Source organism: Geotrypetes seraphini, chromosome 4, assembly GCF_902459505.1.
Source record: "Geotrypetes seraphini chromosome 4, aGeoSer1.1, whole genome shotgun sequence".
Classification (NCBI taxonomy): domain Eukaryota; kingdom Metazoa; phylum Chordata; class Amphibia; order Gymnophiona; family Dermophiidae; genus Geotrypetes; species Geotrypetes seraphini.
This window is the reverse complement of record NC_047087.1, coordinates 323,092,756-323,111,435: the sequence shown is the minus strand read 5'-3', so window position 1 is coordinate 323,111,435 and position 18,680 is coordinate 323,092,756. Positions and strand designations below refer to the sequence as shown.

Below are 18,680 nucleotides of genomic sequence, written 5' to 3'. Positions count from 1 at the left end.
CTGACCCAGCAGCGGCAATTCTTATGTTCTATTTGTTGTTATGACCTTTTAGGGTACGATTCGGAGAATATCGAAGCAGTTTGTCTTGTGTGAAGATGGATGAACCAATTGTCCCGCATTGTATAGCAGCCAATCACCAACTGTCCACCTTGAAGTGAAGTGTGTTAGATCATGTGCCACCGATGATCAGAGGAGGAAACAGAAAAAGGAGCAGGAATGGATTTACCGAACATGAGGGACTTAACCTGAAGGTTGAGTGGCATCATTTTTTCTAAGCAGAAATGAAATAAAGCATTTAATTATGTTTTTGTTAAGATAAGAGTCCAGCTGGGAGTGGAAACTGGTTGTATGTGTCCGATCACTATGACATTGGTATCTAGTTTTTTTACAGGATCGAAGCAAGAAGATCTTCTCAGCTTTCAGTAACAGCGAGCACAGCTGAGAGGCTCCCGATGACGCTGAGAAGTGCGATGTCATCAGACTGATTTAAACTGAAGCTGCCAAGCCGCAGAGTTGAGCACAGAAGTTTAGTGCCGATGAGCAGTAAGAAAGATGAGAACCAGGACAAGTTTTGAGTAAGGTTTGTGTTTAATTCCAGGCACCAACTACAGTTTTTGTTGTAGAAAACAAGCCCGACCACCCTGACGCAGCTCACAGCGAAACACTGGCTGGCAACCGTCGGAGGAAGGCACTTAAGGATTTAAATCAGAACTGAAGAACAACGGGCAGTTAGGAGGATACAACTGCTGCAGTCAAAATAAGTGACTAACATTATACAGTAGTGCTAAGTTGATTAATCTACTACCAAATATAAGATTGTTGAATAATCGGGAGGCAGAGGGTTTTTTGGAAAGCTCTGACTTGGGACGTGGATCTGAGGCTTTTTCCCTCCTTGCTATAACATAATATATGTTCATGGTTGAAAAGTATTTCCTATAAGAATATAAATAAATTGGAGGGGTGTATTAGATGTGCATTGAAGTCTACCCATTCCAACCGAGCCATTCCAACTGAGTTCTCTCCCAGGTCAGAGGTAACTGAAGGGCACTGTCTTCTTATTATACAGACAATCAGCCACTAAATTTGGCTCAGGGTAGTGTAACGGGCTTAAACACTAGTGTAACGGGCTTAAACACTTAAATGTAACGGGCTTAAACACTAGTATATATACACACTAGTGTTTAAGCCCGTTACATTAACAGGTGCTAGAATATATGCCTGTCTGTCTTTCTTTCTTTATGTCTCTCTCCCTGCTCCTGTCTCTTTCTTCCTTTCTTTCTGTCTCTCTCCCTCCTGCTATTTTTCTCTCTCTCTCCCTGGCACCCTTTGTCTGTCTGTCTTTCTGTCTGTCTCTCTGGTCCCCTGTCTGTCTTTATTTTTGTCTGTCTCTCTCCCTGGCCTCCTTTGTCTGTCTGTATTTCTTTCTGTCTCTCTCTCCCCCCCCCCCACACACTTTCCTTTGCAGAAGCAGCAGCGGTATTTCCCTTCCCCTCCAGGTCCCTGTGAAGTAGTAGCAGCATTTTTCCCCACCCCCCATTCCCTTCTCTCCCCCCCCACACTTTCCTTTGCAGAAGCAGCAGTGATATTTCCCTTCCCCTCCAGGTCCCTGCTGAAGCAATTCCCTTCTCTTACCTGAGCTATCCTGCTCCGTTCGGCCCCTCCCTGCGATCTGGCCTGCTCCGTTCGGCCCCTCCCCCTTCCCTTCCTGCGGGCTGGCCTGCTGCGGCCGAAGGTTTTTGTTTTAAGTTTTAAAAGTGCCTGTGGCGGCTCCTCTCACCCTGCTGATCCTCCTGTAAAGAGCAGCCTGCGATGGTGGCCGGCTTTAGCGAACCTCGCAGGCCGCTCTCCAGCCTCGGTAGCACGTTCCCTCTGACGCATGGGATCGCGTCGGAGGGAACGTGCTACCGAATTGGAGAGCGGCCTGCGAGGTTCGCTAAAGCCGGCCACCATCGCAGGCTACTCTTTACAGGAAGATCAGCAGCAGCGGTGGCAGCGAGTAAGGGCCGAGGTGTGTTCCCTGCCGAGGACGCGGGCAGGGAGAGAGCTTGCCTGGCTTCCAGGGTGAGTGAGGGCGGGAGGAGGGGAGTGGCCAGAATGTTCCCTGCCGCTGGGTTGGCTTCCACGGAACACACACCACAGCGGCAGGCAACACGAAATCCTAAGTGCGCATGTGCGCTTAGTCTTTTATTATATAGGATATATATATATATATATACACACACACACTCATACAGTCTTCTTCCCCGGGTCTCCACCCACAGCTAGGGAAGATCCACTTCCACACAAGCTTACCTTCAGCTCTTCTCAATGTACATAACAAGCTACTCACCTTGCCAGTCTCTCTTACACAATCACTTGAGGCTGTACTGCTTCCTAGGGCTCTGCCTCAACCCACAGCTAGGGATTAACTCTTCAAACATTGGTTGTAATAGTCTTGTTAACATTAGAGATTGGCTTACCTAAGCCAAACAGACAGTCTTACTCACACTTCCTTTTCTGCCCAGGGCTTCTCCTCAACCCACAAAAAATGCTTGAGTACCTGATTGTAAAAACCGCTTAGATAACCTTGATAGGCGGTATATAAAATCCTAATAAACTTGAAACTTGAACTAGGGAAGGTTGTTTTTTCTCTCTCTCTGGAACCCTCTTGGGAAAGTTTCCTCCTCTGGGACCTCTCTTTCCCTGACTTCCCTCTAGGGCATTTGAACTTCTCCTTGCCATGACCCAGCAGAACCTGTTCTGGCAGTTTAGTGGTATCTGCTGGAGGACATCTTAAGTGCCACCTCAGTGAACTAGCATTGTCTGCTGTACAGAGGTATAATTGCAGTCTCAGTGAGGGAATATCCCTTGCTTCCTTACAAGCACTTAAGAATATAATTGAAATATTAACTTCTATAGCCAAAGGCAAGAGAGAGTTGGTACTTACAAAATCTCACTGAATGTAACAATGACCTTGTGCTTCTTGGGGACTTTTATGTGCCAAACACAGTAGGTAAAGTCCGGATGCCGATTCGGGTAGCCTGGGCTAGTGAAGATTCCAGAAGGACCATTCAAGTGACCTCCACACTGCTGAGACACTGAAATAGAGATTGAAATCCTGAAGTGAGAAATTGTCATTCCCTACCTTGTCACAATTCGATTGTAAGCTCTATCAGGCAGGGACTGTCTCTTGTGTTTAATGTACAACACTGTGTACATCTGGTAGTGTTATAGACATCATAAATTGTTGCTGTAGCTTTTGGTAATTTTTGGAAATGAAACTTAGCAGCAAGTGAAGATTTGGACCTTTTGAAGGTGTGTGACTAGTGGCAGTAAAGTACTCCTCCCCCCCCCAAAAAAAAAAAAAAGATTTCAACTCTGATATTGTCAAAATTTATCTTTGGAACCTCTTCCACCACTAACCCTAGAGCCCCATTTTGGCCCTTGACTGATCTGAAGAGGTTTTTGGCTTGCTACAGTGAAAGGAGTGGGGACCCTTTTCACCCCGTTTTAGTCCCTTACGGGAAGCTGCAGATCTGCTTCCTTTACTATGTTAGTATAAGAACTGGGGACTAGAAGTGAGGTTTAGGAAATCGTTCCAGGCATTTAATTGAAAGAAGAGCTAGGAACGCGCTGAGCTTAAGGGCGATGTGGTATTTGTTTAATGTTTGTTTGTTCAATTGATTATGAATGTTTTATTGTAAGCTGCCTAGCAGATAATTAATATTTGAAATCAATCAATCAAATATACTGTATATTACAGCTTAGGATGGCAAAGGTTTAATGCTGTTTCCTAAAGAGAGAGGCCACGAAAACACATTGAAGGAGATTTTTAATGCTCTTTAGTAACTGGACCCCCAAAGAGGTCCATTTTCAGAAAACCTATGTGGGTAAATACAAATATCCCCTCCTTTATCTGGGTAATTGTAAATATAAAATGTATTTTGTGGCCAAAGATGGCTCAATGAAAAGGGGTTAGGGGTTAGTGGCATTGCAAGGGGGGATATTGAATTTAGCTAGATAGTAGTATACTGAGTGTTGTCTGGCTAAAGAGAAGTCAGCAGATCAGATTTATTTTATTTTGACCCAGGCAGATGCAGTAAATATTTAGGTCCGGTTAAATTTGTCTGACTGAAAATTGGTCTTTCCATGACCTGCCCCAGGGTAGCACAAGAAAATGTCAGAAAATTCAAAAGGGATCTATTTAACTGGGCAACATCCATTCTTACAACTGGAATTTACCAGGAAAATATGGGTCACATTCTAATCACACCCATCCCCAAAGACCAGAAGACCTCACTCACTTTGACGTCCAATTACAGACCCATTGCGAGCACCCCCTTCTTCACCAAAATGTTAAAAGGGTTGGTCAACCTGGAACTTGTAAATCACTTAGAAAAATTCAATCTCTTAAATGACCATCAATCAGGTTTTAGAAAAGGATTCAGCACTAGACAGTCCTTGGCTCTCTCCTTAATCACCTATACCAGGGGTCTGCAACCTTTAAGACATAAAGAGCCACTTGGACCCATTTTCGAAAAGAAAAAAAAACTTGGAGCCGCAAAACCATTATAAAACAAATCTAACACTGCATATATTGTTTCTTATCTTAATGCTATATACAGGATCACTAAATTGAAAATAAAATCATTTTTCCTACCTTTGCTATTTGGTGATTTCATGAGTCTCTGGTTGCACTTTCTTCTTCTGACTGTGCATCCAATCTTTCTTCCTTTCTTTCAGCCTCCTGTATGTTTCCTCTCCTCCAGACCTCTTTTTCTCCAGACCCAACTTTTTGGGTCTCCAGACCCAACTTTTTCTTTCTGTCTCCCTGTTCCCCCTTCTTTCTGTCTCCGTGCCGTCCCCCAAGCCACTCGGTTTGCTGCCACCGCAATCGGGGAACAGCCCCCAAGCCACCGCCGTCCCAAGCTTTCCCTGCAGAAGTGTTGCGCTGACCAGCATTCCGCTCCCTGACGTCAATTCTGACGTAGGAGAGGAAGTTCCGGGCCAACAAGGCATTTCTCCTCATTCCATCCAGCCTGAGCCCCATCTCTCCTTGATCCAGCATTTCCCTTCTGTGTCTGTCAGAATTACCATTCCACCTATTTTCCAGCATCACCCTTCTTTGTGTCCATCTCACCTATATCCCTATCTCACCACTTTTTCAGAATCTTCATTTGTCTCTGTCCTTATCTTTACGCCATGTTCACCATTTGCCCTTTCAATGTCTTTATCTCCCCCCACACACTTTTTCAGCATTACTTCTATGTCTCTATTTCACCTCCTCTTCATGTCCCCTCTGTATCTCTATCCTTATTCAGTAGGTCCTGCTTACCCTTTCTCTTCTTTGTGTCACTATCTCCATTTTCAGCTTTCCCCCCTTTTCCTTTGTTACTGCACCCTGTAGCTAGAATCTTTCCACCCTCCCTCCACTCCGGCCCAGCCCAGTATGAAATATTTCCTTTTGTTTCCCTCCCCTCTCTCTTTCTCTCTCTCTCTTCTGCTCCCTCACCCACGAGTCTTGCATCTGGCCCTCTCCCTTCTACCTGCACCTGGCAACACTCCCCTGCTCCGCGGCTCTCTTCAGCAACTTGTCAGCAGCGGTGATCAAGACAAGCTGCCGACATCGAGGCCTTCCCTCTATGAGTCCCGCCTTTGTGGAAAAAGGAAGTTGAAACAAGCGGGACTCGCACAGGGTAGGCCCCGACATCAGAAGCTTGTGTCGATCGCTGCTGCTGAGTTGCCGAAGAGAGCCGCGGAGCAGGGGATGTGGCCGGAAGCAGGTAGAAGGGAGAGGGAGATAGGAAGGCTGTAGATCTCCGGAGCATGACACCGACCCCGGCCAGGATGATTTCTTTTTCAGGCGTGCACCTTACAAGTCCAGCGTCGCGGCGGGAAATAGCCATGCTGAGCAGTGAGCTCAGCACTACACAGATGAAAGCCTTGCTTGCTGATTGGTCCGGCGGCACGGCAGGGCGGGGCCGCCGGACCAATCAGCAAGCAAGGCTTTCATCTGTGTATGTGCTGAGCTCACTGCTCAGCATGGCTATTTCCCGCCGCGACACCGGACTTGTAAGCTGCATGCCTGCGTGACACACTACCGGAGCCGCAGCAAAGGTGGAAAAGAGCCGCATGCGGCTCTGGAGCCGCAGGTTGCCGACCCCCGACCTATACAATCTCTTCAGTCATGGCACCAGCGCCCTGATCTTACAATTAGACTTTAGTAGCGCTTTTGATCTAGTGGACCATGAAATAATGCTTACGTGTCTAGATGCAATGGGAATATCGGGAAGTGTGTGGACCTGGTTTCAAGGCTTCTTAACTAAACGATCATATCAAGTGGTCAACGATGGGAATTACTCAGAATCCTGGAAAAGCCCCTCGGGAGTCCCTCAAGGCTCCCCACTATCTCCCACCTTGTTCAACATATATATCTCCTCCCTAGGTCACCTACTGCAAAAGTTAAATCTAATATATTACATTTACACAGATGATATCTCTATATTAATTCCAATAACAAATGTGACGAATGCCACATCCAAACACATCTCCTTCATTATGACGGAAATTGAACAATGGACCACAAACTTTAAATTGAAACTAAACTCAGAAAAAACAAAAATTTTCCTGGCTAGCCCAAAGGAAAAAATCACCACAACAGCAATACAAATAAATGGCCACGACCACCCAATATTAAAAACTATAAGAATATTAGGAATCACTCTAGATACCAAATTAACTATGACCGATCACATAAACTCGGTGACAAAAAAATGCTTCTCCACTCTTTGGAAACTGAAAACCATAAAAAAATATTTCGACCCTCTGTCCTTCAGATTACTGGTACAGTCGCTGATTCTATCCACCCTGGACTATTCTAACATCATCTACTTGGGGATACCTAAAAAACCCATAAGAAAACTGCAAATAATTCAAAACACGGCCGTCCGCTTAATATTCGGACTAAAGAAAAGTGATCACGTTAGTCCCTTCTACAAATGGCTTCACTGGTTACCAATCGAAGAAAGAATTCTATTCAAGTTCTCCTGCTTTTGCTATAAATTAATCTGGGGAATGGCCCCCAATTACCTTCTACCTCACTTCGAATTCTATTCCCCCATTAGATCTACCAGAAACCACAACCTGTTTGCATACCCGAAAATCACTGGCTGCAGATATCGAACCTTCCTGGACAAAACTTTCAAGTTTCAAGCTGGTAGACAGCAATCATAGCTAGGCTATCTCATCAATACCGCTAGGTTGACCTACAGCATCTTCTGGAAAGAACTAAAGACCACTTTGTTTAAGAAATTCTTGTCCTAGTCAGACACTCTCCCGCGAACATAACTTCCACACCTTATCCTGAATTTCTTCCTCACACTAGGTATCCTCATTCCCTGTCTGCTAAAATTCCCTCTTCATAATTGTATCCTGATATTCGCTGGTGTCCAACTATTTTCAATTGTAAGATGTAAAATAGTTAATTTCTTATAATTCAACCTATGTATAATTTTCCTTTTAACCACCTTGTATTCATCTACTGTAATGCGCTGATTGTACAGCTCTTCTTCTTTGTGAACCGCCTAGAAGTCGCAAGATTGTGGCGGTATAGAAAAATAAAGTTATTATTATTTTGACTTCTGCTCTGTCAGAACAGCTGTCATACTGGGACAGACTGAAGGTCCATCAAGCCCAGTATCCTGCTTCCAACAGTGGGTGAGCAGGTCACAAGTACTTGGTAAGATCCCAAAACAGTAAAACAGATTTTATGGTCCTTTATCCTAGGCATTCACACTTATCTCCAGAAGACAAGCAGGCACTGAACCCCGTACGGACATTAAGTGCACTGTCACTTTAAATCTTTAGGCGTAATAAAGAAGCAGATCAAACAGAATGTAAAAACATTCTCCCAGGACATAAGATAGGCTCGACATGGCCGTGTTTCAAAATATTAATAAAGACTGTTTTTGTATTCTGTTTGCTCTGCTTCATTATTACTCCTGCCTCCTGGTTTCCTTAACACTTTAAATCTTTAGGCAATTCCCTTACCGCACTCATACTGGCGCCTTCCCGCTCAACTATCAGTTCTATCAGACTGTAGTTGTGTCTTTGGTATCTCCTCAGCATGTCAAACTTAGAATCCTTGTTTGTGCCTTCCCAATATTAAGAACATAAACACATAAGAACTGCTATCTCCGGATCAGACCCATGGTCCATCGAGTCCGGCGATCCGCACACGCGGAGGCCCTGTCTGATGTAGTTTTAGTCACCCATAGCCCTCTATGCCTCTCGTAAGGAGATGTGCATCTAATTTGCCTTTGAATCCTAGCACAGTGGATTCCTTAATAACCTCCTTTGGGAGAGCATTCCAGGCGTTCACCACTCGCTGCGTGAAGCAGAACTTTCTGACATTTGTCCTGGACTTGTCCCCCCTTAGCTTCAAACCATGTCCTCTTGTCCGTGTCACGTTGGACAATGTAAATAATTTATTTTCCTGCTCTATTTTATCGATGCCTTTCAGTATTTTGAACGTCTCGATCATGTCCCCTCGCAGCCTCCTCTTCTCAAGGGAGAACAGTTCCAGTTTCTTGAGTCGTTCCTCATATTCCAAGTTCTCCATACCTCTTATTAGCTTCTCTCCAGCAGTTTTATATCCTTCTTTAGGTTGGGAGACCAATGTTGGACACAGTATTCCAAGTGTGGTCTGACCATTGCTCTATAAAGCGGCATTATGACTTTCTTCGATCTACTCGTGATTCCTTTCTTTATCATGCCTAACATTCTGTTTGCTTTCTTTGCCGCTGCCGCGCATTGTGCCGTTGGCTTCAGGGTCCTATCTATCAGTACACCCAGGTCCTTTTCTTGTTCGCTCTTACCCAGAACCTGACATTCTATACTCGTGTTCTTTATTCTTATTATCTAAATTCATTACTTTGCATTTCTCCACGTTGAACTTCATCTGCCATTGCTCTGCCCATTTCTCTAACTGATACAAATCGCTCTGGACTTCCTCGATATCCTCCTGCGATCTGATTGCCCGGCATAGCTTTGTGTCGTCTGCAAACTTAATGATCTCACTGGATATTCCGTCTTCCAGGTCATTGATATAAATATTAAATAGGATCGGCCCAAGTACCGAGCCCTGGGGCACACCACTAGTCACTTCCTCCCAGTCTGAGTACTTCCCATTTATGCCCACTTTCTGTTTTCCAGCCATTTGCCTATCCACCTTTGTATATCTCCCTCAATTCCATGACTTTGTAGTTTCCTGAGAAGTCTTTCATGTGGAACTTTGTCGAACGCTTTCTGGAAGTCCAAATATATTATGTCCACCAGCATTCCACTATCAATTTGCTTGTTCACGGTCTCATAAAATTGAAGTAAATTCGTTAAACATGATTTCCCTTTCCTGAATCCATGTTGACTGGGTTTCAGCAAGTCGTGTGTATCCAAGTGCCGGACTATGCTATCCTTGATCAGTACTTCAACCATCTTTCCAGGGACAGACGTAAGGCTCACAGGTCTGTAGTTGCCCAGTTCTCCTCTCGATACTTTTTTGAAAATTGGCGTGACGTTCGCTATCTTCCAGTCGTCTGGTATCTGTCCAGTTCTGATTGTCAGATTGGCAAGTTTTTGCAATAACTCTCTGATTTCAACCTTCAATTCCTTTAAGACTCTTGGGTGAATTCCATCTGGTCCAGGGGATTTGTCACTTTTGAGTTTGTCGATCTGGTAGTATATTTTCATCAAGCTTTTTGCCATTTTTTTCCCTCCATGTCAAGCGGCTTCAAGAAATGTACTTTATATAATCATACCATTTCAGGCTTTGACTTCCACTTTTTTCAGTGTCTAGGTCCTGAACGTTAAGACAATCGTCGTAAGTTTTGTCTGCATATGCAAAAGGGGTCACTGAAAGCCAGATAAACACAATGGTGATAAACTTTTTGATTCGGCATCGGCATCGAGTATGGCTCAGTCTGTATCAATAACGTTTGCACTGATGCCAGATAGAAAGTGTTGAACATCAGGCTCTCTGCAAAGATATGACTGGAATTAGTTGCCAGATAATGTGGTGAAATCAGTTAGCTTAGTGGGGTTTAAAAAAGGTTTGGATAATTTCCTAAAAGAGAAATCTATAGGCCATTTTTCAAATTTCAAGTTTATTTAAAATTTCTTATACCGCTCAATCAGGCTTCTGGGGAAATCCTAGGATAAGCAGCATAAAATCTATTTTACTACTTGGGATCTAGCTAGGTATTTGGGACCTGGGTTGGTCACTGTTGGAAACTGGATACTAGGCTTGATGCACCTGTAGTCTGTCCCAGTGTAGCTGTTCTTATGTGAGCCAAGTCTAGGACAATCAAGCCATTGTGACATTGATGGAATGAGGCATTATGACATCACAATCTCAGCTCTGGAATGTTGCTACTCTTTGGGTTTCTGTCAGGTACTTGGGACCTGGGTTGGCCACTGTTGGAAACAGGAGACTGGGCTTGATGGACCTTCCGTCTGTCCCAGTATGGCAATTCTTATGTTCTTATCAATACTGGACAACCTTCTATATCTCTCCAATATTGGTCTAAAAACCAACTGAGAGTTCATCTCAGTCCTATCAGTGCATTCCAGCCACATCTAGACAAAAAGCCTTAGCTGTTCATCCTTTACTATTTTGTTTCATGAAAGGCCTCTTTCATACCAAACCACCCATCAAGTCTCCACCTGTTGCTTGGGATCTCTAAGAACATAAGAGTTCCCATACCGGGCCAGACAGAAGGTCCATCAAGCCCATAATCCTGTTTCCAACAGTGGCAACCCAGGACACAAGTACCTGGCAAGATCTCAAGGAATAAAACAGATTTTGTGCTGCTTATCCTAGGATTTCTCCAAGTTCATCTTAATGATGGCGTATGAACTTTTGTTTTAGGAAATGAGCCAAATCTTTTTTAAACCTTGCTAAGCTAACTGCTTTCACCACATTCTCTTGCAAAGAATTCCAGAGTTTACATGTTGAGTGAAGAAATATTTTCTGTGGTTTGTTTTAAATCTACTACTTAGTTGCTTCATCGCATGCCCCCTAGTCCTAGTAAATTTGGAAAGATTAAACAAACGATTCATATCTATCCATTCCACACCATTCATTATTTTATAAATCTCTATCATATCTCCTCAGAGCCATCTCTTCTCCAGACTGAGGAGCAATAGCTGCTGCTTTAGCCTTTACTCAGGGAAGTCATCCCATCCCTTTTACCATGTTTGTCGCCTTTCACTGTACCTTTTCTAATTCCACTATATCTTTTTTCAGATGTGGTGACCAAAATTGCACATAGTATTTGAGGTGTTGTGGTGCCATAGAGCGATACAAGGGCATTATAACATTTTCATCTTTGTTTTCTTCCTTGATTCCTTCCTTGATCATTTCTAACATTCTATTTGCTTTCTTATCAACCACTGCACACTGATCTGAAGGTTTTAACGTATCCTCAATAATGACACCCAGATCCTTTTCCTGGGCAGTGATTTCTAACGTGGAACATAGCATCATGTAGCTATAGTTCGAGTTCCTCTTTCCTACATGTATCACTTTGCATTTGCTCACATTACTGTTTGAAACAAAACCCTAGAAGAGAGTCAGTTTGGACAAGCAGTTCTGCAAAATCTTGTCATTTCCTAAGAGCCAACTTTCCCTCCATCCCTATAGGGATTGGCCAAGCTCCTGTATATTCAATGTTTAATCTCTTTCAGAGTCATGATCCTTGCAGCTTGGGAGCCCCACATGTGAGAACATAATGCCTGCTTGAACTTGGAGAAAGTGAAGATACTTACCTGTAGCAGGTGTTCTCTGAGGACAACAGGCATACATTCTTACAACTTGCTCACCTCCCCTAGTTAGCTTCTTAGCTTTTTTACTGAACTGATGGTTCCACAAGCTGACGTTGGGCGATATGGACACTACTTAAAGATTTAAAGTGACCGTGCACTTGGCAGTGACCGTACCGGGTTCTGTGGATAACATTGCTGTGATGTGAGCATGTATGCCTGCTATCCTCAGGGAACATATGCTACAAGTAAATATCTTTGCTTTACATGCATGTGTGCACGCCAACACACGGACAATAAAAGGCAGCATAGTGCCCAGCTACCCACTTCCATATCACCCCAAATTTAGAGCTATTTAAGAGGCCAGGAATGGCTTCTGGCCAGTTAAATGGCACTAGGCTGACTAAGCAAAATGGCCACTGAATAATAAGCTGCCTATGTTACGAATTCAAAAAAACACTAACCAGATACATGTAGCTGGTCTGTCTTTGGCTGCTACAAGCGTAGTCAGCCAGCGCTTAATATCACCTTAGTCAACAGCCAAAAATAGACCGGATATTCAATGCTGGTCACTGGAAATGGTCTGGCATTGAATATCTAGACACAGCGCCGACCAAGGGAATCAGCCAGGCTAACTCCTGTGGTTTGACTTTCAGCCCCATAGCATGCATTTGTAATTGTAAGCGGAGCGTGGCCAGGAAATGGGCAGGGCTCCCACTTACTTACAGAATGGCATAGTTACGTGTGTCCCTGCTATACTTAGACGTGCGAGCACCTAAATATCAGATGTGTTAACCCAATTATTGTACCAGATTTATAAAAGACAGAAGGAGCCCTCCTTCTGTTATTGAATAGGGGCCTTCTGTGTGCTTTCTTATAGAACTTTCTGCTTCCTGACTCTAAATATTTCCCCATGCCCAGAAAATGTGATTAAAGCACTGACGCTACTTACACTCGTGTGGTGAAAAGTAATAGTAAAACACAAAAACATTTCTTTTGAAGTCACTGGATTCTGTGGCGATATGAAAAGTCAGACTGCTGCCGGTAGATTCAAACACGGCTCCTGAGGATGAGCTGCTGCAGATGGTTCCTAACAGAGGGTCACTGGTGGAGTTCCCGTTAAACACCTGAATCTTCTCCTGAGAGCAGTCTGCTGAGGGAAGGAGTCTGTGAAGTTATACACAAGAGATGGGATTCAGTGGTTGGCTGATAGCTTTGAAGGAGGCATTAGAAAAGAGATAAGACCCTGGCCAAACGAGTACAATTTGGGGGTTCCAGAACACTTCTGTTTGGAAGAGACGTTGTTGGACTAGAGGTGACTTCCAAGGGGAAACCCCTTTATATAGTAACATTCCGTCAGTACATGATGGCAGATAATCCATCCAATCTACCCAATAAGGTGGCAAGAGCTACATTTGCCACTCTGTGTAGATTACACTTGTGAGTCCTTTATCTTTGCTCTATAGAGCTACAAGGGGAGAAGGAACCCCCTGTGTTGCTTGACCACTCATTACCTCCCCCACATGAACCAGCCACAGGAGGTTAAGAGATGACATAGTGGGATAGCACAGCATCCTGTTTGCAACAATGACCAACCCAGGCCACATGTATCTGGCAAGATCCCAAGGAGTAAAACATGGTTAGAAGTCTTGCAGGACTGATGATTCAAAGTTTTTAACTTATTGTGTTAGTTCTGGAGCCAAGCTATCACCCTTTTCTCTCTCCTTCACTCTTGACACTTCTTACACATGAAAAAGAAGAGCAACCAAGATGGAAAAGGGGATGGAACTCCTCTCGTATGAGGAAAGACTAAAACGATTAGGGCTCTTCAGCTTGGAAAAGAGACGGCTGAAGGGAGATAGGATTGAAGTCTACAAAATCCTGAGTGGAGTAGAACGGGTACAAGTGGATTGATTTTTCACTCCGTCAAAAATTACAGAGACTAAGGGAAACTTGATGAAGTTACAGGGAAATAGTTTAAAAACCAATACGAGGAAATATTTTTCACTCAGAGAATAGTTAAGCTCTGGAACGCATTGCCAGAGGTTGTGGCAAGAGTGGATGGTGTAGCTATTTTAAAGAAAGGTTTGAACAGTTTCCTGGAGGAAAAGTCCATAGTCTGTTATTGAGACAGACATGGGGGAAGCCACTGCTTGCCCTGGTTCAGTAGCATGGACTGTTGCTACTATTTGGGTTTGGCCAGGTACTAGGGACCCGGATTGACTGGACTTGATGGACACAACCGGCTTGGCTAATGCAATGCTGTCAAACTGGAACAAAATCAATCACAAATCCTCTAGACTCCCTTGCCCCAGTGCACCCCCACAATGCAAAATGTACTAAACCCTTCCCATGGGTCACACGTCACAAAAACCCTTAGAAGACCTACTGAAGACTAGAAAGACAATGGCAAAAAAATCAAAGCAATATGGAGGTCAGCGATCAACAAATACAAATGTAATATTGCTTGGGTAAAGAAAAACTATTATGCCCAAGACAGAGAAAATAAAACCCTTCACAACAAGAAGTAATTTCACCTAGTATGCAAAACGTAGCTGTCGGTTGAATTCTTCAAACGTTCTCTGAAGATCAATGCTGACACCAACACCAAAGTCAACCTTGCAGCCGTTTGTGCAATGAAAAAATTACCATTTCCCCTGACGCAGCTAGCATTGCTGACGAAACAAGATTCTTGTTGGGAGATTATAAAATACTTCTGCTGATAATTTGAGCTGAAAGAGTGAAGTTAAGCAAATGCTGAGAAACGTGGTGGTGTCAGCACTGATCTTCCGGGAACGTTCAAAGAAGTTTTGCTTTTCCCTTTTTAAAAAAATTTTGTAGTGTGCACGCTAGTGGGATGTCCTTTTGTGAGATATGAAAGGTATTTTATGAGTGGAGCTTTTTATGTCCATGATAGTATTAAGGCAGCTTGTCACAATGTTTGTGAAATGTGCTGCATGGGGTCTTTGAGGCTTTTTCTCCACATACTCCTCAGTGTTCTCCCACTTTTAGTAGAATAACTTCAAAATAATTTCAGGAAAAGCTCCACCACATATCCAAAAATATATTCAATTAATTATCCAAGTATTGATCTCTTTAATCAGTTCTCACAAATACTGCTCAAAATCCCCTCCTTCCACACACACTGATTACTATCCCCCCTCCCCTAAACTAACAGAGGTGAAAATCCCCCCTACATAAACTGACTGCTCAAACTCCCCCTTCTACATTATGATGTTCCTGCTGGAACCTCCCCCCCCACCCCCCCACACACACATGGTCTTACTGCTGAAAATCCTACTCTTATTACTGAAACAATGAAGTAGGATTTCTGCTTCTAGAAACCAAGATTTCCCAGAACTTCAAATACCTCCATCTTGCAAAGAGATTGTGCTAGAACCCCAGTTTTTATTCTAGGAATTGTAGGGCCTGCCTTCACCAGTGACGGGCTAGAATTTCAAAGGAGATATAATGAGACTTACTGGAAATAGGAGAAGATGAGCCGGACTGTCCTGTTTTCCTCCTTGTCTATGTGCCAGCTGCAGTCCGCATTGGAGAAAAGATCTAGTGATAAAGCTTTATAAGGCTCCTGGAGGCTTCCTCCACATTCAGCGTGATCTGATACCGAAGGAAAGAGGGAGAGAAAAAGAGATGCTCATCCAGAACGATGACCAAGCTCTGTCTATGTCCTTTCCTCACACACCTCTGTGTACAAACGTATGTCTTTCCCTCTCACCGCTCCATGGCTGTCTCTGTGTGTCTCTTACATGTTGCACTCATTTGAAAGGACTGTGGTACTGTGGTCCCTGCATTTAGATGTCGAGGCCTCGGTTAATGAAGGTTTCTTGATTGTCTCTTGTGTTCCTGGTGGAGTCAGTTCCACTTCTCAGAAGGAAGGAAATTCATAGGTGATGGTTCTACCAGTTCTTAGAGCTTCCATGGATTCTCACTGGTATCAAAATCTCATCCAAGGAATTTGGGGGGGCTCAGAGACACTGTGAACTGTATGAGCCTTCCTTGGATTCATTAATCCCCCTTGGACCTTTCTTAATATCTGGGATTCTATAAAAGTTAGACACACTGTATAGAATCGCGTTTAGCAATGCCTAAGTAGCCTTAGGGGTTGCTAGGCGTCTACGCCAGGGTTTTCTTGGCCTAAGTGTGTGCACCTAAGTTAGGTGCGTACTGGTGCCCAAGTCCAAAACTGGCCCACGATTCACCCCTACCTAGGCCTGCTTTGTGGTAGCTGCCTTGGACTAGATGCCAGTTATGGGGTGGTAATTGTCAATTATTGGTGTCAATTAAGTCTAGCAAACAAATTAGTTGCCTAACTTTAGGCGGAGTGTATAAAATCGGGGTTTGTGTGGAAGGGAACCCTCATTTCATCTAAATCTGGAAAAGCAGAAGGTGTGAGAAAGAAGGAAAAGTGAACTGAAGAGCTGCCGTCCGTACCTTGGAGCCCTTCTGTCGTTTGAGCCTTTGCTAGAGAAACCACCGAGGAAGCCAGCAGGACAACGAGCCACCCCACAGGTGTCATTGTGAGAGTCAGACACACTTCCCACGCCCTGCAGGTTTTATATCGGCTGATTGATTTCTTAGACCCATTTCCTCAGATGAGAAAAGCTGCAGATGCTGCTCCAGCTCCTCCCTCATCCAATGCTCATAATATCTGATGGGATTTCCCAAGAACTTTCTGTGGAAAAATGCATACAATTAACGGCCTGATATTCCCAGAACATTCACTAGTGATTGCAATAAATCCAAACTCCACAGAGGGTCCAAAATGCTGGGTTGTAAATTAGGAGCCACTGCCCAATAAAAAGATAAGGATATACTGGGAGAGACCTGCCCAGAATCTCGGTCAGTACGTGTTGTGGCTGCTAAATAAATTGTGAGGGATAATTGAAAAAAGAATGGAGAACAGGTTTGAGACTGGCATGATGCCTGACCACAGAGCCTCGCTGCAGCTACACATTGAGCGTTTTGTGCAGTCTTGTCAAGCGACCCACCACCTCAGGGCCCTTGCCCCTTCCTTGGCCCACATCCATCACCCCCCCCCCCATAGAGGACATCTGCAACGTGCCTATGTGGGCCTCGACCCACATCATCGCCAAACCCCCTCAACCCCAACGCTTTCGGACAGGTGCAGGAGCAGCGATCGGACCACACAAGGGCAGACCCCACCTGAGAGACTGGGACCATATCAAGGAAGAGGCAAGACTAACTCTGAAAAGGGGATAAAGAAAGCCCTGGGTATTGCCAGGGCCCCCTAAAAAACAAAAAAAGAACAAAGAAGTTGTTACTAAGGCCTGTACATGCTATGACATAGAAAGCTCGTAGCTAGCCTGTTTACATGCAAGAAAGATGTTTTAGTGCCTTACCTGTTCTACCTCAATAAAACTAAGGCTATTTACCTGCACCTTAACCGTATCCTCCATTTACTCTAACCACAGCCAGGCGATGAATGCATGAGTTCAAGTACACCTCAACAAGTGTTATTCCTCGGCTAGGGAGTCGCCCATTTGTGGCCGACTCATCCTGCTTGTCCTAGGAGAAAGTGTAGTTACTTACCTGTAACGTAGGTTCTCCGTGGACAGCAGGATAAGTTAGCCACACTACCCACCCTCCTCCCCTAAGGGCCAAACTGATCCTAGCTAGGGACAAACTGAGGAAGATGGGAAAAGGAGGGACGTAAAGGTGGGGACCTGCCTGTCCCAGTAACCAACAAGCAGCTATTGGAGAGCTTATCCAGCCAATTGGAGCTGTCGGGGGACGTCACCCATTTGTGGCTGACTTATCCTGCTGCCCACGGAGAACCTACGTTACAGGTAAGTTACTACACTTTATCTGATAAATAATAGCTAACTCATTGCCACAGTCTGCAGAAGACGTTAAATCTCTCACCAGCATAAACAAAATCCTCTGCTCCGGATAAGAAACACATATCAAGTTGGAGTAATCCAGCTTCTCAGTATTATTGACCTTTTGTTTCCAGAGAGAGTAACAGGATGCTTTCTTTAGGCTTGGATCACCTTCTTTCCAATATCCTGCATTCCCACTTTCTGGATCATAAGTGGGAGAGATTTTGCTGTCTAATGTCTTTCTTAGAACTTACAGCAGTAGCAAATTGTCAGGATCTGTTGATTCAAAATGATCAAGAAAGTGGAATTTTCTTAAGGTTCTCAGATTCCCGATTCTCTTGTTGATTAGGGAAATCAGATGTTTGCAGCTGATGCAGAGTAGCTGATTGAAACCATCTTGGGTGCTGCAACATTCAATCATGTCACCCCACTAGCCATGACCCAACATTGGTTACACATTTAGTTTTGTAAAAATACAAAATTCTTGTATTGATCCACAACATTAGGTCCTCTGGAATACTGACCTGTCTATCTTTTACCCTATTATGTCTGAGAATGCAGCACAATGGTCAAAGCTACAGCCTCAGCAACCTGAGGTTGGGGGTTCAAATCCCACGCTGCTCCCTGTGACCCTGGGCAAGTCATTTCATCCCCCCATTGCCCCAGGTACATTAGATAGATTGGGAAAAATGCTTGCATACCTGAATAAATTCTTGTAAACTGTTCTGAGCTCTTCTGGCAGAACAGTATAAAAAATGAAATGAATAAATAAATACATTTCTGGCACCCTGTACAATAGCTCATTCTCATTGATCCTCCCAATAGAATTTACTCTAGATCCCTTTCTTTGGACACATTTTTTCCAAAAAATTTAGCGACTCTTTGTTTTTGGTAGTTGGTCCTACCCTTTCGAATAAACCCCCCTTGGCCCTCCGTTGGGAGCCTTTGTTTAAGTGCTTGAGGCTAGTGCGGTTACGGCAGAGCTGGCAGGAATGGGACAGGGACAGGGATGGGGTCCGAGCC

General features: G+C 44.1%; 1 protein-coding gene across 1 annotated transcript in view; it reads right to left on the bottom strand.

Annotated features, from left to right (window-relative positions):
- DMBT1 (deleted in malignant brain tumors 1) overlaps positions 1–18,680 on the bottom strand; it is a 572,499-nt gene that overhangs the window by 25,555 nt on the left and 528,264 nt on the right. The window contains exons 52-54 of the mRNA XM_033942984.1: positions 15,279–15,414; positions 12,749–12,963; positions 2,927–3,077 (exon numbers count right to left, since the gene is read on the bottom strand). Coding sequence (XP_033798875.1) covers positions 2,927–3,077; positions 12,749–12,963; positions 15,279–15,414 — 502 coding nt within the window. The remainder of the gene's footprint in view (positions 1–2,926; positions 3,078–12,748; positions 12,964–15,278; positions 15,415–18,680) is intronic.